The sequence below is a fragment of the Glycine max genome, chromosome 4, assembly GCF_000004515.6.
Source record: "Glycine max cultivar Williams 82 chromosome 4, Glycine_max_v4.0, whole genome shotgun sequence".
Classification (NCBI taxonomy): Eukaryota; Viridiplantae; Streptophyta; class Magnoliopsida; order Fabales; family Fabaceae; genus Glycine; species Glycine max.
The window spans coordinates 50,188,385-50,212,250 of NC_016091.4; the positions used below are offsets into that span (position 1 = coordinate 50,188,385).

General features: G+C 34.3%; 3 protein-coding genes across 9 annotated transcripts; 2 read left to right on the top strand and 1 right to left on the bottom strand.

The window, feature by feature from the left end:
- The first annotated feature begins 2,902 nt into the window (after positions 1–2,902).
- On the top strand, positions 2,903–6,665 carry LOC100797444 (protein KRTCAP2 homolog). 2 transcript variants are annotated; one of them, XM_003523377.5, is made up of 5 exons: positions 2,903–3,053; positions 3,906–4,064; positions 4,668–4,719; positions 5,582–5,648; positions 6,411–6,665. In XM_003523377.5, the coding sequence occupies exons 2-5, from the start codon at positions 3,909–3,911 to the stop codon at positions 6,511–6,513; spliced, it is 378 nt and encodes a 125-aa protein (XP_003523425.1). In that variant the 5' UTR covers positions 2,903–3,053; positions 3,906–3,908; the 3' UTR covers positions 6,514–6,665. The 2 variants fall into 2 exon arrangements, with proteins under 2 accessions (XP_003523425.1, XP_040871000.1); XM_041015066.1 differs by having other exon boundaries at positions 2,920–3,053; positions 3,817–4,064.
- A 2,828-nt stretch (positions 6,666–9,493) lies between these two features.
- LOC100779375 (auxilin-related protein 2) lies at positions 9,494–15,221 on the top strand. Of its 5 annotated transcripts, none has more exons than XM_003522522.4 (9): positions 9,494–10,180; positions 10,310–10,521; positions 10,608–10,861; positions 10,960–11,095; positions 11,171–11,265; positions 11,557–11,622; positions 11,755–11,844; positions 14,348–14,524; positions 14,766–15,221. In XM_003522522.4, exons 1-9 carry the CDS (start codon positions 9,696–9,698, stop codon positions 14,802–14,804), a joined length of 1,554 nt encoding a protein of 517 aa, XP_003522570.1. In that variant the 5' UTR covers positions 9,494–9,695; the 3' UTR covers positions 14,805–15,221. The 5 variants fall into 5 exon arrangements, with proteins under 5 accessions (XP_003522570.1, XP_025984101.1, XP_040871001.1 ...); XM_026128316.2 differs by lacking the exon at positions 14,766–15,221 and adding an exon at positions 14,131–14,244 and having other exon boundaries at positions 9,501–10,180; positions 10,596–10,861; positions 14,348–14,486; XM_006578896.4 differs by having other exon boundaries at positions 9,505–10,180; positions 10,596–10,861.
- Positions 15,222–19,720: 4,499 nt separating this feature from the next.
- LOC100779910 (amino acid permease 3) lies at positions 19,721–23,566 on the bottom strand. 2 transcript variants are annotated; one of them, XM_006578897.3, is made up of 7 exons: positions 23,419–23,566; positions 21,916–22,036; positions 21,590–21,823; positions 21,406–21,505; positions 21,089–21,303; positions 20,855–20,994; positions 19,721–20,623 (listed from the first exon to the last, which is right to left on the bottom strand). In XM_006578897.3, the coding sequence occupies exons 2-7, from the start codon at positions 22,034–22,036 to the stop codon at positions 19,970–19,972; spliced, it is 1,464 nt and encodes a 487-aa protein (XP_006578960.1). In that variant the 5' UTR covers positions 23,419–23,566; the 3' UTR covers positions 19,721–19,969. The 2 variants fall into 2 exon arrangements, with proteins under 2 accessions (XP_006578960.1, XP_003522571.1); XM_003522523.5 differs by lacking the exon at positions 23,419–23,566 and having other exon boundaries at positions 19,747–20,623; positions 21,916–22,399.
- Between the last annotated feature and the right edge of the window lie 300 nt (positions 23,567–23,866).

The following is a 23,866-nucleotide window of genomic DNA, read 5'->3' on the forward strand; positions in this document are numbered from 1 at the left end:
AATCGGTCCATTAGAACTTTGCTTAGGCAACAAACACAACTCCCCTAGAACCAAGCAGTGACAAGTGCTGTCCCTACTTATCAAGTTGCCCAGAAAATCAAATTGAAGTTTGACTAGCATATCCTGAATGCATTTCCTTACATCCACCAAATTGAGGTTTCCTGGATTAACATCCAAACATTTACAAAGAATCTTCCTCAGTGACAGATATTCAGAGCCTAGTTTGTCTTCCATAACAGAACTAACTTTCTCCACCCAACACACGTAACTAGCTGAGATATCACCGTCATTCTCTTCCTTCATTTTTAAGGTATTCCGAGGCAGCGCACTTCCAATAAGAAGCCGCAGAAGTACACAAGCCAATGACCATACATCCGAGCCATATCCAATTGGATATCTCGAATGCCCACTATCCAGAGAAGTGCCCCTCTTGAGCAATAATTCATACAAAACCTCAGGGCTTGCAAAAACCTCATTTTCCAAGCAATCCTTACACGTTGCTTCTTCTTCGTGTTTAGTGGAAACAGCATTCACAAACTTCCTTCCCATCATCAATGCCTCATTCAAATCAACACAAATTCCACCAAGCTCATCAAAAGAGAAACAAGAAAGCCCCAAACAGCCAGCAACCAAACCCTCCAGATGGAAAGCAAGCACAGCTTCACATATACCCTTCCCAATCATTAAAAAACTAAAAATCCCACCTTTATCCAACTCCAAACCACCTTCACTTACACCAACAAACCCATTTCCCAATTCACCAAACTGGTCCAAAAAATTACATCTTTGCCTCTCACACACCATATGCAGAGTCCCCTCCACCCCTTCACCCCACAACCCATAAACCCCCACACACCCTCCCCTGCCTCACGGAAGCTTCTAGAATCAACGCCAACTCCCCCCTCGCACCCTCGCTCAACCCCTCCAAACACTTAATCACCCATGCAACATAACTAAACCTAAACTTGGAATGATCCCGAGAAGAGCAACAAACAATAGGAGCCAGACTCACGCTGCGGTTAACTCCGAAGCAAATCCCACCCTTGGACGAAGATATTGAACTGAACCGGCGAACACCAACATCATCGGTTGAAACGGCGTAGTTCGGGAGAATCCAATCCTTCCATGCAGCGTAAAACTCAGGGGACCAGAACGGAGGGTGATCGTAACCAGAATTGATTGTGGACTTTTGATTCAGTTTTATGGAATGACCGGAGGAGGAAGAAGGGGAGTGTTGGAGGGAGAGTCTGAGGAGGTCGATGTTTTTGGGAAGAGAGGAAGGGCCTTGTTGAGAAATGAGAAGGATACTTCACGAGCTGGGTGCACGTGGGGAACCGAATAGTGTCTGGGTACGGCTGCGGAAGCTCCGCGAGGCAAGTTTGGCAGACGGAGTGACCACATGATAAGACACGATGAATTGCGTCGCGCTCGTCGAAGGATTGAAGACACACCGGGCACTCCGGCGGTTCCATCGCCGGACGGTGATAAGCAGAGTAAGTAACTCAGCGCGAGGTAACACACTAAACAAATTACTCTCAAACGTCGTCGTTTCATATGCACTTTACTTTTTCAGACTAACTAATACCATCACTGGTATTTTAGCTTGAGTTTTTAACCTAAAGGGTCTTCATCTCCAATTAGTTAAATTTAAGCAATATTTTGAGTTGTTTATTTTTTGTTAATTGATTTTCACAATGTTACATTACACATCTTATTTCAATAGTATAGTCTTTTAAGCAACATTAAATGATTTACACTTAAGCAATCCTTAAAAGACAACAAACAAATATTTTTTAATCATAACAATAGTTGATTATATAAGTGTGTGATTTAAAAGGAGAATGCAAGAAGAAAATCTTATCCTATTAGGTGAGATTAACTACTCAGATCACATGGTATCATGGTCTTAAAAATAAATAAGAGACAAAAATTAGAACAAAAATATCATTTAATTTGGTGATCCTTAAAAAAAAATAAGCAAAGTTCTTTCTCTCGTTATGTGATAAATCAAATATTAAAGTTGTTATTAACTAATAGTACACCTACGTGTTTTTATAAAAGTTGTTTTTGGATAGGAAGACTCAGTTAATCATTAAGACTTTAGATTATCTAAACACATATTTTGAAATGGTTTGAGCATGTTTATTACCCAAAGCAACAAGATCTGGTTGGTAACTCCAAGAGAGATAAGTTATTCTAAGAATAACTCTTTTTGACTTTTGATTCTCCTTATTTATTTTCTTAAAATTTAATTATTACAATAAATAATTAATTATTAGATTTTGAAAAAAATAAATGTTAAATAATAAATTTTTAAATATTTGAATAACTTGACCCTTCCTTATATATTTAGATTTCAAAAAATGTAATATTAATTATATATATAATTGGTCTATGTAAGTGGATACAACTTGTTAAATGTTCCATACAAAATGTGAGAAAAAGTGAAGGCTTGAGAAAATAAATAGTCTCACACATTTATACTTCTTTTTGTTAATGATGAGAAGTATCATAATTATGTTATTAATTAATTTTCGTCAAAAAGTTTAACTAATCATATCTTTAAAAAATGTTGTATTGTGTGAATCCAAATTCGTGAAAATTTACAGGACCCATCACGTATGGTTATGAATTTTTATTTTTTCGTATTCACTTTCCTAAAGATTTTTGGTATCTAATAACATTACTTTTTTTTTATTATGAAGTATCAAATCTAATTTCATTTGAACTAATTGACCGTCAATATATATTTATACTTTGCATGAATAGTATATAAAAAGATTATTAAATTAAATTAGATTAAAAGTTAAAATTTAAAAATATTTATAATAAATAAAATTTATTAAATAAAATTAAATGTTCAATGATTTTTAAAACTAATCTTATTTATAAAAAATCCTAAAAGTATTTTTGTGGAAAAAAACAAACACTACTGAATATTTATCAAGGATTGGATTCCCAAATTGCCCTCCGGTATTTGACTCGTGCGTTTATTAAAACGACGATCGCGTGTTGCTCGAGATCTGAACTGAAACCGCTGCTTCCGATCTGAGGTATGCTCCTTTGTTTTTCTATTTCTTCACTTCTCTTATTCTTTCCTTGTTTTCTGTGAAAATGCGAGAGTTAGAGGGAATTAAATTGATGGATTTGATCTCGAATTCCCCGATGCTTCTGTTGTGCTTGTTTGTAGGGCGAATTGTTGTTTATATTTGATGAAATTCGGCTCGCGTAGCTTGGAGTTAGGGTTTTTGGTCAGTTGTTATATTTACCCTTGGGATCGGTGTGCCTTCATAACATTGTTGGATTCATCGAGCTTTAGTTGTTGACATTTAGTTTTTCGCGAACTTCGTAGCTTAGCTACTTATAAATATTGAATATCCGTCACTTTAGTCTAGCTGATTTGTTACAGTAAATTTTAGGAACCAATTTGAAGGGTTTTTAATATTTTGGGGACTACATAGTACTTAGCATGATTTCTCATAGTTTTAGGACTATTCAAGTAATTTTTATGCTGTAAGGACTACTTAATAGAGTGAGTAATAATTCAAGAATAAAATTGGTGGTTTACTAGTTTGAAACTTATCAAGCCTGACTTACTTGCTATTCCTGTTTTTCGTGAAGAGAAGCTTGCCGTATTGCACTGTAAAGAGCGTTTTCATGTCATGGATGAAAACATTTAAGTGGATTTTTTTAATCAAAATATGTTTTATTGGATTATACTTGTAGCCACTAGAGATCTGTGGCTGCTTGGATCCACGGCAAGCATATGTTGTAATTTTGGTATAATGTGCTTTATATACTTAAGTGCTGTTTCAGCTTGCAACTCAGTGATGGATGATAGTACTTTTTCCTGTTATTCTCACAATTGTTTCTGTGTTCACGATTGCTGAACTTGCAATGAGAAGGCCATGGCGGGGTCTGGGAGTTCCATGCTATATTCCTTTCTTCTCTTCACAGTCATTCTCTCACTTCAAGAAATGTACCGAGGGAAACTAGCATCATCAGAATTATACACTATACTTGGAGGGTTCGTTAGCTCTCTCCTATTTCTTGTGCTCCTAACTGTGAGTTCTGAATCCATCTCTTGACTTCTTTCTCAGCTTTGAAGTTGTATATGCCGATAATAGTCAATGATAGAATAGAAGGAAGGAAAAATATTTGTTATGTCATCAGAAAATGAAGAATGCCTATCACTTTTTCTTTTTCATTACAGCCGTTTTGATACTAGTGTTTGGTTATTTGGACTTATATTACAGTCTATAAACATATTTTTATAGAAGGCATGAAATTGTGCAATGCATGATTCTTCGTGATTCTAATGACAAGTGCCATTTCTGTAAAATGAAGCCAGAAGATTTTTGGAAGACTGAGAAAAACCCTATTTTTTATCACTTTGTAGTCTGTAGTTATTGGTTAATGTTCATATATATTGATTCCCTGGTCACTCATTTATATGATCCTTCTACCTTGAGAAAAACAAAGAATCTTTTGTTTAAACTAGTGCTAGATGGACTGAGGTGACTTATTTTAACGAGATATATGTGAATTCTTATACTTAATCTATGTAGTCTTCTTTTGATTATCTTTTACTCATATAATACTTCCAAGAATTCCATCAAAGCTAAATCTTTCAAGGTAATTTAAGGTATTTACATCTGTGATTGCAGTTCATTGGAAATTTTCAGGAAACAATTGGTGCAAGAACTGGTTGGGGAGCTGGTAAGTACACATTGATTTTGAATGCTGATGACAAATTGTAATGTTTTATAATTAGGGAACTAAAAACAAGTTTAACAGAACGAGTATTGTTTGTAACTTTCCAATCTTGTGATGTTAAACTTTGAAACATACCACTTAAGGTTAAGGCAGTTATTTGTTAGTGACTTACTGTACTGTCCTTTGTGCATCAGTACCATAAGTTTCCACAAGTTTTTTATGCTTCTTTACCAGCACTAGGCCTGTGTTTTTAGGCAGTTATGAATATGCTTTCCTTTGTCTAGCTGTCATTAGAAGTTTACCTCTTATTGTAAAAATAGTCCAAGCTTGTTATTTCGTGGAGAGCTTTCTGCATGTCAGAGTTTTACGTATGCAGACTACATTTTTCTGCAATATGTATAGAAGGCAAACAAGATTATGCAGCATTGTACAGAGGGATTGTATTTCTTCATGTCTATTTAGAGAGGCAAAATGATAGATATTAATTCTTCATAAAGAAGTAAAAAGAAGACATAGTTTCGTCAAAGAGGATTACCATGTAATAAATTGTGATATCCTTTTTCTAAACCTCTGCAATATACATATTATTAGTCACATAATTTAGTATAGTAAGTTGGACTGTTCAGAAAACATTATTTGAATGAGTACATACGTGTGTAACAGAAGAAACTGTATGACTACTGGATTTTTTTCATTCATATCATGTCTTTAACAATAACAATTCAACTGGCACATGCAGATGAAGAGCTGCTAATGTTATTGTCTAGGTCACTAACTCTTTAAAAGGAGTTGTGACATTTAATGAACATCTAGTATTGTGTTTTATGGTTATGAAAATTGAAGACTGTAAATTATTATTTTGCAGTCATTGTTGCAGAAGCTGTTGCTCTGATTGCTGCAAGCACTGTCCACCGAGTTTGCATCACTACATGGTATGCTCCCCCCAACCCTCTTTTGCCTTATGTACGAATAAGAAATTCAGTAAAAAGTGTAGTATCTGAAGTATTTAAAAAAGGAGAGGGAGGGAGAAGAAAAAGAAGAAAAGACACATCTCAAAAGCCAATGACACCTCTAGTCTCAAAATAAATATGGTTTAATAGTAGTAGCATATTTTTATTGTTCTTATTTCTCAAAATAAAGAGTTCTCACTCAGGGCAGGCCCAACAATGAGTGAGGCCTAAAGCTTATTTGCTCTATAAAAATTAATAGAAAATATTTTTTTGTTGGTGGGATTAAAGCTTAAGCTTTAGTTGTTTTATCTTTGGGTCGGTCTAGTTCTCACTTGATAGGCTTCTTATATATATGTGTGTGTGTGTCCTATATTATTACATTAGCTGAATTGGAGAATTTGTCAGTTCATGTCTCTGTTGGAGTCTGCTTCATAGGTTTTAGCAGCTTAATATGCTTGCAATTTGCAGAAAATCAGAAGGATGCTTCCATTTCAGAGGGTATAGTTTTTTTAATGAAATAAAAAGGATCCTTGTGAACAATATATTAGCAGTGATGGCCTAGTATACCAAAGTATTGACATTATCGTGGTCTGGCTTATAAAGATGAGAAATCAAATCCTAGCACAGCAACATGATGGCTAGCTGTGCATCCTTCAGTATTTAAAAAACATAAAAATATCTATTTTATTTTTATTTTCATATTAACTCATTGTTGATGTTCTAATATTTGTTGCCTAAATGCAGTTTCCTGTTCTCGGCTGCATTGCTGTATGAGGTTAACAAGATCTCTGGGTCAGCGCTTTCAACAAGTGACTCCAGGACTAAAAAGCAAAGTGGAAGAGCTTAAGCCTATGTATGCTTACTATAAAGGCGCATTTAGAAAATTTTCCCCAGGAGCATTAGTTTTATAACCCTAGTAGCAAAACTTATAAGAAGAGTGTTTTAAGTTTGTATGACTTTTCACTGTACAATTTCAATGATATGATTTGAATTTTGAAAGAGGTGCCTCTAACTAAAAACCGATCAGACATTTTTTCTCACAGGTGGCTCTCTCTACTAAATCAAATAATGCCAAAACGAGTTACGAGGGATCTAAACTTCAGATGGATCCAACTTCTAAATATATTGAATGCTTCAGGATTTTGTTCACTGCTAAAGTAAGCCATTGACACTATTGTGGCATTGGCATAGAGCTCCGTCACCGCCAGTGGTTAACTGCGGCACGGATCTTACAACTCTGAACAGGAATTTGTAATAGATGGCTACATTGCCCGTCTGTCGTCTGAGATTACCATTGGCCGAATGAGTTCATGCAATTTTTTTCCGCATTTGGCAACTCACGAGCGAAAAAAGAACTTCCTACATCGTTTGTTTGGCTTAACCTAGGTTAACATACAACTCGTGTGATATGCATCCCCTAATGTTTAATTGAGTCATTTCAGGATTTAAGGGAAGTTAAAGCGTAATGAGATTGCAATTCAAAATCCGTCCGTAAAAATTCTCATTTGGATATTTATTAGTAAAAATGGAGTTTTCAATACGAAGTTTTCAAAAACATAACAAAATTCATGCTTTTTCCCCATCGAAAGTATAATGAAAAATTGAATGAAATAATTGAACTTGAATGAAATAATTAAAATTAAAAGATTAATAATATCGATCGTTTTTTCGAAAGATAGTCCAAAGTACAAAATCAGATATCAAATACTTGGAAATTGAAATTGTGGCTTTTACATGGATTCGAGCCTCTACCAGAATACCCCTTCAACAAGAACAAAGCAAGTTTTAGCCACAAAATCCATAGAAGAAACTTCGCTAAGCACAATAGGTTGACATAATTTAATCTCTATATTATCCACAAAAATATCAATCCTAAGGACCATTTACACAGCCAAGGCCTTATAGCAAGATATTGTCTTTTGTTTTTTCTAATGAGTAAGTAAATATTAACACTCTAGGCCTCTTGTTTACCAACCTCTCCTATGTCCCTATCTATGGAATAGCAACATTATCATTTACAATGTCTAGCATGTCCACAAAGAAAACCTGCACAGCCCAAGCCGATGCAGCCACAAGACACAAATTAGCCCCAAAATTTGCCACAGCTTTTAAGATAGCACAGGCCTGCTTTTTCAAAAAGAATAAGAACTAAGGTTTAAACCAGTAGTAGCTGATACACATTGCTTAGTGGTTAACTACAGCAAGTCATACAGAAATAGCCCTTAGAACTTACCTTCCTGCAAAAGTTGTGAGAAAAAAAAAGAGTAATTCCAAGAGAAATAGGCAAGTTATTTTGGTTTAACCCACATTTTAATGGTTCTAATTGATTACCTTCACTGTTAACCCGGGACTTATCCACATCCCACAACAAAGCCACTTCTCAAGATCCCAAGTGGCTATGGGTATTGTTTTGTTTTTTTCAGCCAACCTTTATCTTAATTAAGGCTTAAAATCTCACTTTGTATAATATAATCAATTTTATACTCGCAACAACTATGACTAATTTGATCATGTTTTTGCAGAAAATTAATGCATTAGTATCATGCACAACATTATTAAATTATATATTACTATAACATAAGCTAGTAAAACAAAGTGACATCATGAAATGCAGACCCTCTGCAAATGGAATTTTAACGGCTGAAAATTTAGGCCAAAAGAAACAACGTACTAGAAATCTAAGCATAACAGTCTAAGACTTCAACAAAGCTTAATCATTGTTGCGTGGACAAAGCAAGACTTGCAAATCATTCAGTCTGCAAACCCTAACGTGATGGGGGCGATGACTCAAGTCTGAATAAGCGAAGGCCTAATCTTGTATTTCTGTGTATGGAGGTTCGGTTCGCGCCGGTTTGATGGTGGCTGGGTAGAGGTGATGCCGCTGTTGTGTTCATTGTTCAGAATCTTTATAATCGGGGTTTTTAATCTAAAAACAAATACCGAATTATGTATTAAAAAAAGAAACTTATTAAATGGATATTTTGCTCTTGTAATTGCAAGTTGAATATGTTGTCATGTTGTAAGCCTTTTGTGAAGGGAGTACAGTTAAGTGTCTTTAAAATCGAATTAAATTATTTGTAAATCATCAAATTGATACAAAAAATTAAAAATTGCCTAAACGAAAATAAAAAAAATTAAAAAAATCACATATTTTCTATAATTTTTTTTTGGTTTTTTATCTTATTATAAAAAATCAAACTAAATCAAATAAATTACATATTGTAATTATATTGATTTTTATTCTGATAATTAATAACTAATATTAACTAATTTATTACTTTTGGTTTATTAAAAATGAATGTATCAATATTGTTAAAAACAATAATGATGTATAAATTAATATAATATTACAAAAAAGTAATAATATTATTTTATATTAATGTTAAATAAAAGTAAAAATAATAATTTTTAACTAAAACATGTTAAAAAATAATTAATTTTTTGAAATAATATAACATAATAATCATATAAGTTTAGTTATAGATTTTAAATTATAAAAAAATATATTAAAAATTAAAAAATCATCCCATCGAATCAAAACAAACAAAAAAAATTGATTTGAATATAATGTTGTATTTTTATTTAAAATTTGATTTCAAAGCAAAACAAATACTCCTAAGTATAATTCAGGAGTTTATTATAAATTCAACTGTAAAAAAATAACATTTGCCTTTCAAAATTTTCAAATAATTGAGCTACTATTAATTTAACCAAATAATAATTGAGCTATTGTTAATTTAACCAAATACGATTAATTTACATGTGCTTACCGAAGTGGATCCATGATTATGAATAATAAAAAGCAAAAGGCAAAAATGACAGGGCAATAAGCGCGTGGAAATTGTGGCAGTGGTCACTTGTTCATGTTGAAGTCTCTCACACGCAGAAATATAAGGAAGCAACCGACATTCTCAACCTTAGATCCCATTTCCCTACATTTCTTCTCTGTCTTTCTTTTCCACCCGGTTCCGTTTCAGCTACCCAATTCAATTCCATCACTGCATTGATCCGTTTCCTTCAAATTCATCAATGGACGAGTTCGGCGTTTTGACCGAAAGGTTCGGTCTCAAACCACAAGGAAAATCCGCTCCAATGGCTAGGGCAAAGCGACCTCCGAATGTCGCTGATTCCCAAACACGCCCCAATTCCAAATCCCCCCTTAACGGATCCCCGTCTCACCAAAACTCCACCTTCGATTTCGATTACGGCTTTTTCAGCAGCAGCAACAACAGCAACACCGACAACAAAACGCAGCGTTTCGACGACATCTTTGGCGTAGACGCCAAATCCAATGGCGCTTCGTTCGACTACGATTCCATATTCTCCGGATCGAACAAACCGGTTTCCGCGTCATCTTATGTGGATGACATATTCGGTGGAATGCATGAGAAGAGTGTCGGCGTTGATGATCTGCTTGATAAGATTGGCGGGTTAAACACCAACGCTAAGAGTCCAAACACAAAAACACCTGCTTTTGATTATTTGATCCCTGGCTTTGGTGTTTCAAATAATGGGTAGCCAAACTTTGTCTTTAATTCCTTATAAATTTACTTGCATTACTATTTGCATATTTCGAATTGGTTGGTGTCAATTGTTCTATTTTTGTGTTAGTCTTTTAATGTGTCAATTGTTGTATTCTTTAGTGTTGAGATGAACAAGCAAAGTGTTACTCCAAACAAGCCTGCTGCGGCGGCGTCTCAGGATGATCCGTTTTTGATATTTGAAACTGCTTCAAGCTCGGCATCTTCAGAATCATTCCTGAACGCGCTGGAGCAGATTAGTAGGTCGAATAATTCTAAGGGGACAAAAGGAGGGTCCCCATCATTGAAGTCTCCACCCAAGCCAATGAGTAAAGGTTGTTCTGAATGCTTGAGCTTCAACACCTGAATGGCCTCATTTTTCTTGTGTATAATCGGCTGAATTGGGTAGTTTTGGGTGCAGTTAATAGGCCGAGTGTATCAACAATAGATGAGCTTGAGGACTTTGCCATGGGTGGGGCACAGACTAATGCTAGTAGTAGAAAGGCCAATGTTAACGCCGCTGAGACTAAACAAAACTTGGCGGCTAGGATGAACAATGGTAAAAGAGTTCCAGCTGCGAGAGTGAATCAGGCAAATGGCGTGGATGATCTTGAATCCTTTTTCAGCATGGGCTCTCGATCAAGCAGCGTGCCAAAGTCAAGGACTCCAACTATGGTAAATCTTAATTGTTATTAATATATAACGAGCTTGAATGATTTTGCAATGCTGAGAAACTATATTCAATTTTTATTTTTGGCTGATGTGTTACTTAGGATCATATGTATGATAACCAAATGAAGAACAAAGAGAGACCTGAGGTGTCACCAAGAGTGCCATCTAGATCCTCAGCAAGCGTGAATAAATCTCCAGTGATGACATCCCTTGATGACCTGTCATTGATGTTCGGTGGTAAGTTTTTGAAATTTATCGATTCCTATTTCAGTGAAGTGGTTGAAAAATCATTTATTCTTTTGGTTGCAAAAGGTTCCCCATCATCTGAATTCCAGGAGGTTGAAGGGGAAACTGAAGAAAGACGAAAAGCAAGATTAGGACGTCATCAGAGAGCACAAGAGCGAGCGGTGTGCATTATTATCTTGTCTCTATTTCTTTTAATAAGGAGAAGGGAGCTAATCATTGCAAATTATATGTCATCTTTTTAAGGCTTCTTTCTTTGTGTGATATTGTGTTTTCTAAATGGTGTCAACGTCAAGTCTTTAGCTTAATGATCTCTATATGATATTTCTGCACATACTTCTTTAAAAGCACATATGGTGTCTTCCTAGCTCTTTCTAGACATTAATATTAGAGGTTTTATTGAGAAATAAACTCTCATGGGATAGTTTTTTCACTTTTTTGACTCATATTTTCAGTTAAAAGCAGTGAATGATATGAACCAGCGTGACCTTCAAACTAAGATGGAGCAAGAAGAGAGGCGGGTAAGCATTTATAGTGTTTTTGTTTAGATTGCGAATTATTTCCAAGGATAATCATGGTATAGTTATCCATAATTCTTTTGTTTTTATTTTATTTGTCAAATTTTCTTTGCATGACTTTTTATTTTTTGGCAGAAAATTGCTGATACTGCAGATGTTCAGATAAAGCGCTGGGCTGCAGGGAAAGAAGGCAATATGCGGGCATTGCTATCAACATTACAATATGTATTGCTCTTTTACAATTATTACTATCAATTGATAATACTTCATTTCACTCTAGGGCTTTTGAATATACCTCTTTTGTCCTGTAATTGATTAGCATTCTTAACAACTATCTTGAACAGAACGATTAAATCCAGCCAGTGAACAGTATTAAAAAATGGAAAAACCATAGTAGTCAATCACAAATAGTGGCATGGGGTGGCCGACTCCAAAAATGCTACAGCTGGATAATTAAGAATAAAAATTGTTAAAATTATACCAGGGAATAATTTTTATCTGAAACAATTATTTCCATTGTCAGTAACCACTTGCACAACCTCGATTTCTCCAACCTCCTCCACAAGACTACCTAATAGCTTAAATAACTTTTCTCTGGTCTTCACATAAGCAGATGCTTCAACACTCTTCACAAACATAGAGCCAGTTGGACAATTCACTAAGAATTGATCAAGGTTCTATTTTTCTTATCTGTTTACACATCTGACATAATTGAGCAACCGTAATTTTCTCTTTCTAGATCATGATTCTTCAATAGTTCCTTTGTGTACTTATCTCCTTTATAAGGAGAGAAACTCTACACTTATGATAGCTTCAAACCTTTAGATGTGGGCTATAATTTCCAATAGTGTCGACCATTCATTCACTTGTAGTTTTTGAGTGCACGGCATTAAAAACAATTTCATTCCTTCAAAGGAATCTCTAAGAATTGTTCTTGCTCTTGCCTCGTTGTCACAAGCATCTTTTTTTGCTTGTTTGCCTTAGTCTTTCCTACTTTGGTGGCTGTTTTTTAGATTTTTGAACAACAATAAATCTATGGCTAGATATTTTTGGCTTTCTAGGTAGTGGCAACAGAGTCACATGATGTTGCAGGTCTTTTCCCACTTCGAATATACTTCTACCTCTTCCTCCTCCTCCTTTTCATGAGGCTTGATCAAATTTGTCTTCTTCAGGTGGGATTCTTTGAGTAATGTTTTCATTTTGGAAGGAATCTTGTTATGGCCAACAATGTCTCCCCTCATTCCCTTTTTATGTCTCTTTGCTCATGTAATACCACCATGGTTTTGCCACAAAAGTCACCAGTAAAAACCTTTCTATGGTTGATGTCAACCTTTCTATTGTTGATTCCTTTTAAACTATTCCATTGCCAAGCTATATTGAAGTTATTTCCGATGGGCTTTACCATTGCACGAGAAGAAAGTGATGCAAAGGCAGAGGCAATGCTAACTGGTGTTCCATGTGGCTGAGTGGATGAAGCTGACTTATTAGAGAGGTTGAAGACAGAACAGAGAAGACAAACAGAAAGGTCAAAATGGTAGTGGGTAGGCCAGAAAAGTGATGAAATCACTGGTAAATTAGCTTGGAAAGAGATGGGTCTTAATTAGAGATGAAGACACTAAAAACCAGTGAGAATAGAGATGGGACACTGGAAATTGGGGGGAAACAGCTTGGCAACACGGTTCACTGTTGGAAAGGATGCTGGAGAAGTAGGTCTTTGCTTAGAAGCAGGGGCTAGGGTTCCACGTCGGGGGTGCACGGATGTGAGGGAAAGCAGTCATGTAAAATGACGTTTCAGATTTCCAATTGTACCCACTCCCCCCAAAAAGATTTAAATGCCCAACAGAGACATGGCCATGAACTGCTGTGATAGTGGCTGTGAATCGTGTTGCTCCAGCTGCAACAGCAAGGTGTGACACTATGGGATTCTGGGGAGCAGGGTCTTCCCGTGACATGTTGTAATGGCAGTACAGTGCTGCCTGCCATTGCACACAATCGACTAATATGGGGAAAACAGAGAAATAGTGTACCATATATAGATGAAATACTTTTGAACTTTATTTATAAGTCATTGTGTATTGCGACTCTTCTCATATCAAATTTTCTGTCTATTTTTTCAGTGTTTAAATTGTTTGTAATTTTGCTTGAACCAACATGACAACATGGTGGTCCAAATGGAATATGTTGAGTTGTTGACTGAAAGCTATGAAAAGTCCATACATACATGTCAAAATTTGCCTATAAAGTAGCATTTGGCATGCAGATAAAACAGAATTGCACAAAATATTTTGTTCAGTTCTCCTTGGTGGAACAAAATTGTACTTATTTTCTAACCTCATGTTCAATTCTTTTGTATTTTTAAAAATAAATTAACATAAACCAGAACTTGTATTCTTTTAGTGAGGAGGATAGAAATTTAATCTATTTTGAAATTAAATTCAGACACACGAGATATATTAATTACTATTTGAAATTAAAGGTACCATTGATTTGGCTATTTCACAATTTGTGTAGTATATATGCCTTTGGTTAAGCGAAGGCTCTGCCAAAACTCTCCCCAGTTGTCTCCAAGATCTTATTTAACAGGAAGGCGATTGACTTTTCTCATTTCTTTTATTTCCTTTGATGGTAAAAAACTATGATAGTTAATCAATTAAGCTTTTACTTTTTCCCATCTTACAACAATTTGTTTTATTGCATGACTCTGTCTTACCATTGAGTTTATATGCAGGTTCTTTGGCCAGAATGTGGTTGGCAGCCAGTTTCTCTGACAGATATGATTACCTCTTCGGCAGTTAAAAAAGTTTATAGAAAAGCAAATTTATGTATTCACCCAGATAAAGTCCAGCAGAAAGGGGCTACTCTTGAACAGAAATACACAGCGGAGAAGGTTTTTGACATTCTTAAGGTACCAAATTTGTGGACACTAATTATTTTTAGAATTTAATTAGAATGTATAGATATTTTGTTGTGAGATTGTTAACTTTTGTAATAATTAATTTAAAAGTCATTTCAATGTGATCTTTAATTGGTTGTCAGTGTAGAAGGTTTTATACTGACAGTATATGAAAGTTAAACTATTATTTTTATTGAAAAAATAATAACACTTCTACACGTTCTTATATTTATTCTTCTGGCCTTAAAAACAGGAAGCTTACACCAAGTTCAATGCGGAAGAGCTTTCTTAGATCCCTCTGCTAATGTCTTTGCAAAATTGATAGATCTATTAGCACTTGCACGATTTTGGAATCGGCCTGTTCGCTTGCCTTGCTGGTGCCTGTTATGTTTGTTTCTGTGCGTTGAAGATAACTGCATAAATATTTCGTGGCATCATTTGGCAGCAGATTCTTTTTCCCTACGACGTTGAACGCTCTACTGTGAGTTACTGAGTTATAACACTTTGTAAGTAATAATGTTGGTTGATTCAGGTCAATGTACAAATTTTGAAAGTTCATTCTTCCCTAAGTTCAGACAATATTTAGATTATTAGTATGCCCAATTGCACGCATAATATATTTTGTGGGGATGAGTGATAATGTAATTATGTACTTGTAACTAGGCTTTTGTACGAATAGAAATGTTTCGATTGATTTTTTTCATTGGAATCAAGGAGATTGTTTGTGATATTGATTTATTTCAGATTTATATTTCATTTTCTAGTAAGTTATCCCCCCTCTCTCAATTGATTGAAATGTTAGTATTATCAGTCCAATGCGTAAGTGCAACATTGGGGTTAATCTTTTTATGACCTATATTCGTACTTGCGAGAGTATCGATTAATACCACTTGAGAATTATCAAGCCTGCAATGTCTTGGTGTATATATATATATATATATATATATATATATATATATATATATATATATATATATATATGTTATTTATTTGTCATTAAATATTTTGATTAAAATATTGCGATGTCATATGTTAAGATATAAAACCATTTCTAACAATGTTTTATGTTAGGTAATGTCAAACTTTTTGGGACATTATCTTTTTTTACTGCATTTTTGGGACATTGATTAAAAAAGCCCTATTCATGTAATAACCTTTTAATGAGATAAGACTTTGTTAATGATAATGAAGAGGGAGTATATCTTTATTTTCATACCTTTTTCGTTTTAGTGTAGAGTTCTTCAGATTAACCATGTAGAATTCATATTAAGACATAAATGATTTTTTACACTATTTACTCTAAGTTTTCATACTGATTATTTTTTTGGTAATTATAAACACAAACGATTATGCTACATTTGGACCTGGAATTAATTTTCGTAATAAGCTTACCATGTTTTACACTTAATACTATTAAGCATTCCTTTAGCAAGAGGATTTAGTTAGTGTGTGAGTTAATGTATCTCCTGAGTTTGTTTCCTAATGCAAAATTATTAATCATCCTAATAAGTAAAATTAAGAAGGGATAGATTGAAAAGAATAAATTAATAAAAATTTATTGACACAAATGATTTGAATATGTAGTCACATTTGAAGGTATCACTTTAATCTAAAATGAGTTTGGATATGAAATCATAGTCCGATGTATCACTTTAGTCTATTTTAGTGGGAGGAAGAGAAGATGAAGCCATGAAGGTAAGAAGTGGAACGGGGAATGATATGCTTTCAAGTGATTTTTTTTTTTAAAAATCTTAAATATTAAGATTTCACCGTTATTTTTTTGTTTAACTTTCACTTTATAATAAAATTATATTATACTATATTGATAAAAATTGAAGGACTAAACGTGCTAATGTCAGTGGAGAGGATACAATCCATTCATACGGAAAAGGGAGTGAAAGGGAAGAAGTGAAGATATCTTCCACAATTGCATATGATACCTGAACGTTTTAAACCCATTTATTTCAGGCTTTAGTCTAGTGGCTGGTGTGTTGTGCTTGCAAGTCATTCTGCAGATGCCGAAAAAATTAAGACAGTTTTTTTTTGGTGTTTAACTAAATATCAGTGAACACAACAAATAAAAATGGAATGTTTTCTTTTCTTAAATCAAACATTGCACAGTTCCTTGTCTCTGTTTGTTGTTCAGTATTTTTGGCTTTTGAACTTTGAAACAAGCTCACATTTGAAGGAAAAAACCGTGTAAAGGTGTATGCTTTCTCCCTCCGGGAACATACCATGCCACCTTGAACAGAAAATAAAAGCCACATACATCTATAATCTATTGGTGCATGGATTTTCTATCCTTTTATTCTTTTATTCTTTTCTAGAAGACTCTCTTCACGTTTGAGAGTTGAGACCTTCCGTACGTGGAAGTTTTTAAATTTGTAAAATACATGTTAGGGTAGTGTCAGGCACCACAAATATTCATTGTATTCAGAGTTCAGTATCAAAACCAGTAAACTACGCGATCAGAAAGTATACATATCTTCACGACGATTTGTCATACTAGAGACTTGTACTATGCATTTAACTTGTGTAAGATTCCACTTCCAGAACCTTTCTTGCTGTTTATGAAGTGAGTGGGGGCAAGTTATGGATGATTACAGTGTTCATCAATCGCCCTCACTCTTGGGCAAATATACTGACTTCAAGTTCAAGAGAAGGAGGACCACTCCTTAATTCACTTTTCCATTTTTTGTGTAATATCACTTCCATTGATGTCATCTATAAATTATTATTCTACTTGTTACGTTTGATCCATTTTTTCCCATCAAATCAAATAAAAACACTTATATATATATATATATATATATATATTTCTTTTAAAATGTGAAAATTTTCATAAGTAAACTCACACAGATAGAGCTTAACGAAGAAAACATGAAATAAAACCTTGAGCACCTTGTTTGAAAAATGGACGAGTCTCTCAACTACATGCATGTGAATAACAAAATTAAAGGTAAACCAACTTGACTCCCACTATAAATGCTTTCTTTGAACTTAGATGATTTCTCTGCAACATTAATAAAGGAGAGAAAATCTGTTTTTACGTTTGTAGCTAAAAATTTACTTGTGTATAATAATGGTTTGTAAGGTAGTATCTTCTTCCATGATATGTGATGACACAATAATAAACCTAAATCTGCTGGCGTATGTAACACATAAAAGCTCATTGACGTGGGGGCGCCCAACTTCCATTTCGTGTCCCTGTACGGCGGAAGTTATTCAATTTCTATCCAAAATGAAAATCACAAGACTATTTTATCATCATCAATATAATTTGTTATTTTTCTTGGTTTCTACGTAACAATATTCACATGAAGTGATCATAATTATACGCGACTCGGGGTGTTGGGACCTGGGGAGGTTATTCAATTTTATCTAAGTATGTCGTTTAAGGCGCGCTCTATTGACTAAGAGATATAATAATTTTTCTTATTTTTCATAAAATAATTATGAAATTTTATCTTTGATTCCTTTTAACTTATACTTTAGGAAAATGAGGTAGCAGGAGCAGGAGTAGTTGTTAATTTTAATTTTATGTAAAGTTTTTAAAAGTAGGTTATGCCCATATTAAATGTTTTTAATAGTACATATTGAATGTTTTGCTTTAAAAGGATTAGAGTACAGAGGAGTATTGAAATTTTAAATGAGTACATGTTTGCGCAAAATTGTAAATAGGCAGCGTTAATTCCATGCATTCCAGTTAGGCAATTACACATCGAATTGAATGGTTACTCTGATCGAGTTGGGAAACTCACAGGTGGTGGGGCTACAGAATTTATAATCATTAATTGTTACTGTGTTTGTTGATGCATGCCAATGGAGACGTTAAATGTTTGATGCCATCCATCTGAACGAGTATCTTTGTTGTCACACAGAACAACAACCCAAGGAGTAAATGCTACATCCATCAAAGTGTGTGCACACTATCAGAATATATAATCATGAAGACATAAAATGAAAGGTTTAGAACTTGTAAGAAAGAGAGAAGATTGGTGGTTAATTGGTTATATATGAGGTAGTGATGACATGACATGACATGGAACACAATCTGGTGAGTGAGTTTGACACACCTTCCAAAGACCGAACTAGAGTTAATAATTAGGAGGTTCAGGCAAAAATGGTGATCTTGGAAGTCAAAGGGCGAGGAAGAGAGACAAAGAGAGTGTGTTTATGCGTTGGAGTCGGACACTCTTCATTTCTCTCAGAAGATTTGAATTCAGGAGTGTATGTTTATGCATCGAATTAGAAAGATGGCCTGAGGGTATATAACTGATGAGAGAGTGAGGACGTTGTTAGAATAATGCATGGGTAATTTTGGGGCAGAAGAGAAATGCAACTAGCTCCAATAAGTGATGAGATATGTCAACAAGTTTATCACAATTCTAAAATAATGGTTTTGCACTTTTGCCATTTTAGGAAGAACAGTGTTATAATACTATACCAATAATCACAGTTGATATAATTAGTAGTGTTCTTGTGTTTCTTAATCTGAATTTAATTTTTGTCTAACCTTTAAATATAGAATAAATAAATTGTATTGGGAGAAAATTATATATTTTATATGCATGATTAGAAAAAAAATGTTAGAATAATCTTACTATTTTATGAAAAATATATTAAATAAAATATCAATTATAATATTATTTAATACAAGTTTAATGAATATGGATTGTGATTGTAAAAAAAATTATACTATCAGATTTACTTTAACAGTAAATATTTCTTTCCAAAATCCTGTTGCTGCTAATGTAGACGCACACACAAAATTAATAATAGGAAAAATAACGCAAACTGGGTTTATGGAAAAAGTTTAATATACAACCCTTTAAATGATTGATGTAATACATAATCTGATAGATAGAGGAAAGAGAAAGATAAGTAAAATAAATAAATAGTAGATGTAATCGATAATATTATTAAAATGAAAAAAAAGATGAAAAATTAAATAAAAGTAAAGAAAGAAGAAAAAATGAAAATGTGATTATAATTACTGTAGATTTATATTTCCTCTTGTCTTAAATATAAAGAAATAAAAGATTCATGTTAATTAAAAAATTTAATTATATCAATATTAATTAAGAATTACAATTTTTCTTAACTTATCTTTAATACTTAGTATTAGAAATAGAAAAGAATTATTAAAATTAAAATCTTAATTAGATGAAGAATATTTTAGAGATGATATCGTTAAAAGAAATAAAGTTAGTTAAGTTTTTCTAATATTTAAAACCAAGAATGTATGCTTTTATTGTTTTACTTCCCTTCTTCCATTTTGAATTAGGTTGCAGAAAGAGTAAGAGAGTAACAGATACAGTAGAAAGAAGTGGAACACATATAGGGCTGCTAGGCCATAAACAAACAAGACAACCATACATCCTTGGCTTCATATGAACATGACCAAGAAGTTAAATTTTGTTTCTGAAATCTCTATAAATGGCAATCATAGTTTAATCAATAGTTGGTTTTGAAAGGCTTGTAAGTTTGAAGATCAATGGCAATCCCAGCAATAGAGCCAGCTGCAGCTCCTATAGTCATCAAAAGGCAAGCCATGCTAAGTATTTGGAGGCAGATCCACTTTGTGCTCCATTTTGGTATTCTCTTTTGATTAATGTACATCTCCACTGGGAAATACACAGTAAGGGGCCAAAATCCAAATGCTCCAAGAAGTCCCCCTATGTCATTGAAGAATGGGAGGAGCATTGATATTACAGTGCTCACCATTACATATATTGTCCTCCAAACCAATCTGAAGAGGTTGACCTTGTAGGAATGGAAACCAGGGATTGGAATTTCAATTTCTTTGTTCACAAAATCACTATCTGGGAGCATACGCGCCGCGTGTTTCTCAACGAAGGCGAAGAGGGGCTGGCAGTAAACTTGGTATGAACCAACAAGGTGGATCACTATGGCAGCATTAGCTATGTCAAGGAGCCAATATGGGTTGTAGAAACCAAAGCCAGTGAGAAGGTTTCCAGGGCTTGCATCTCCAAAAGCAGCATAACCAAAGCAACCACAAAGCATGTAGAAAATGCTGGTTACTGCAACACTGATGAAACTAGCCTTCTTCATTGTTTTTGACTCTGATGGAGGGGATTTCACTGTGTCCTGTTTCATCACATTTTACAATATTTCAGACCTCAAATTCTTTTTCACTTTTTAATAAGAATAAAATAAAGTCCGAGTCTCATATACAAACCAACAAACAACAACAACAAATTCTTATCTAATTAGGTGAGCTACATGGATCACAGGACACCATTGACACGGTTATAAACAAAAGTTTCAGAAATTAAATTAAACCTGAGTCTCATATAAATTTAGCAAAATAAATTATACCTGAATTTCTACAAGGATGAGGGAGTATGAATAGGCAAAGGCTATGTCACCAAGAGCTTGCATGGTTCTCCAAACTTTTTCAGTTTGTGTCACGGTACCAATTGTTATCCCGGTTAGGCTTCCCCCGACTCCTCTATTTTCTGTTATATGGTTAATTCAAGTCAGATTTCTTACCAGTGATTGAAGATGAACAAATATCATCATGATGGACATGTGAATAGCATGAATTCATACCAATAACTTTTCCAATACCAAGGCCTAGCCCAATAGTGGAGTATGTGAAGGACATGACAGCAGCTACAATGGAGAGCCACCACAATTGATCGAAGCCCGGAATTTGTGAGAAAATAATTTCCACTATACCAAATGAAATCATGTACATGTTACTGTTCATATGACATGGATCTTTCCCTCCACTCTTGTGGTAACAATTAGATCTTTCAATTGCCCTGTTTGATATACAAGCCAAAAACAGCCCAATTATACTAAATTTTTTTTCCTTGGATAGTAATTAACTAGACATTTCAAGATCACTACAATCCGAAACTTACATCATGCTAGTGGAAGCCGCTATAGTGTAACCAATGGCGACTCCGAAAAGGTTAATGTACTGAACTAGCCCACACAGCTTGACCTTAAAGCCATTTCCACCTGAAGAAGCACAACCACATAACCAAGATTAAAATTCTGCAAGAAAGAGAGTTTAATTGAGTGAGTTAGGTGGGTGAATTTTACCAAAGTTAGACTGAATAGCGTCCATGTAAGTGTAGTTTCTCTTGCCAGTTACAGGATCACCAGTACGATAACAATCAGAGAGAAGAGTGGAAGTGTAGTAAGTGATGGCAGAAAAGAGAACCATGACAATAGGACCAGCAATCCATCCAAGCTGAGCTATAGCCCAAGCCAGAGACAGCACCCCAGACCCAATCACTGCAGTTATTATGTGTGCACTTGCAGTCCACACCGTCCCTGTACATCTCAAACACATCATAATATGTGTATGAGAGGAATTAGAAACACAACAAAAAGGCCAAAAATAATATGAAGCTTGCTTTTAATACCGGTTCGTTTGGGGCGACCATCGTCGTCGAAACATTTAGAGATTCCTTGTTGATGAATGTCGATGGAGAAGTTAAGTGTTTGTTGATGATACTTGCTGCCAACGCCATCCATCTCAACCATCTTTGTTATCAGACAGAACAACAAACCAATGAGTAAAATCTCAAAGATTGTGCAAACTGCAGAGTATAATCAAGACTCAAACAAATAGTGTATTATCAGGCAAAAATGGTGATCTTGGGAGTCAAAGAGTGAGGAAGAGAGACGAAGAGGGTGTGTGCTTAAGCGTTGGAGTCGGATGGATACTCTTCCATTTCAGAAGATTTGAACTGAAGAGTGTCTGTTTATGCAACGAAGAAAGATGGTGTGGGGGATATATAACTGATGGGAGAGTGTGGATGGTGTTAGAATTACACATTTACTTTGGGTTTTTTTGGGTAATGGGGCAGGAGAAATCCACGTGATGCAGTGAGCTCCAAGAAGTGATGAGATATTGAGATGTCAAGGAATTGATCACACTACTAGAATAATGGTTTTGGCATTTTGGTAAATAAAAATAAATACATAAAATGTTGTTATATAAAATATTGTATAAATTGTTATATCTACATTCAACATCATAATTCTTTTGGCAATGGAGGTAGAAGAGAGTTATGAAGTTGAAAGAGTGATAGGATGTCAACGACCCTACACCTCGCAATGCGTCTGTGTTAGCACCTTCTGCAGTTTTAGACTGCCTTGACTACCCACAGGTAATTTTTTGGTCACTAACTTATTTTCCCACTCAAATACTCGTCACATTTCATTTTTTGGGTTGCTCACTGTCTAGCTATTTTTAACCATCTTTCCCAGCTAAACGTAGCTGATTTTTCCAAAATAGCTGGCAAACATGAATATGGAATCAATAGGATTCATTTAGATTCTTCAACATTTATGACAGGTAACTCCTCTGCTTTGCTTTCATCCGCTAGATTAAGAAAACCTTGTTCTTTTCTAAATGAATAGGAGTACTTTTTTTTGTTATTTTTAATAGCATTATTTTCCCCTGTTTCTCTTAATTACTTTATAGCAAAATTGTACCTCCTAAGGGACTACATTGAGACTCTTTTAAGAATAACAGAGAAGAGTTTAATGTCTATCTAAGATCGTGTAATTATATTATCATCCAATTACAAATTATTTTAATTACTTTATTATTATTAATTTAAAAATCAATAAATTTATCAAACATGATGAATTGTAGTTAAATAATTGTGTAAATTTTTTTCATTATTAATACATAATATTTATTCTCATGATCTAAGATCGAACTTTTAATTAATAGTGAAACAAAATAAATAAATAAATAAATAAACAGTGAAACTAAAAAAGATAAATAAGTCTATCTTTTAATGTTAAAATTAAAATTAAAGACGACGTTGTTAAGGAAAAATTTCTTCCAAATGCTAAGAACACCAAGCCATTAGCTAATTAGAAACAAAATATTTGAAACCTTGACTTTATACCTTGTCTTGGAGGCTTTCTTTCTTTTACTATGATGCAACAAATAAGGCAAAAGAGCTGGAGTAGCTGTTGTGCCTCGCTTGAAATTAATAAGTCCACATTGTATATATAGCGGAACTCATACTCGGAGTTTCATTCCGTGCAATATCATAATCTATCTCTTTAAAGGAGCACCTTAGAACAAAAAAAATTCTACTATTCAGTGCCTCTCATCCACCCGAAATGAAACAGAATTAGGTTCCCTGTATTATTAGTAATTTTAATAATAGCCAAAATGTCACACTAAAAGCATTTTTGGCACCAGACTCTCCAATAAAATAATTCCAGAAGACAAGTTGCATCTTAACTATTATTCTTAGATTTTGCTGTCCCTGATCAACAAGAAAATAATATAAAGGTCATTCGCTACATTCTCTTGGCGACTCTCAACGGAATTGGATCCCCTGAGGT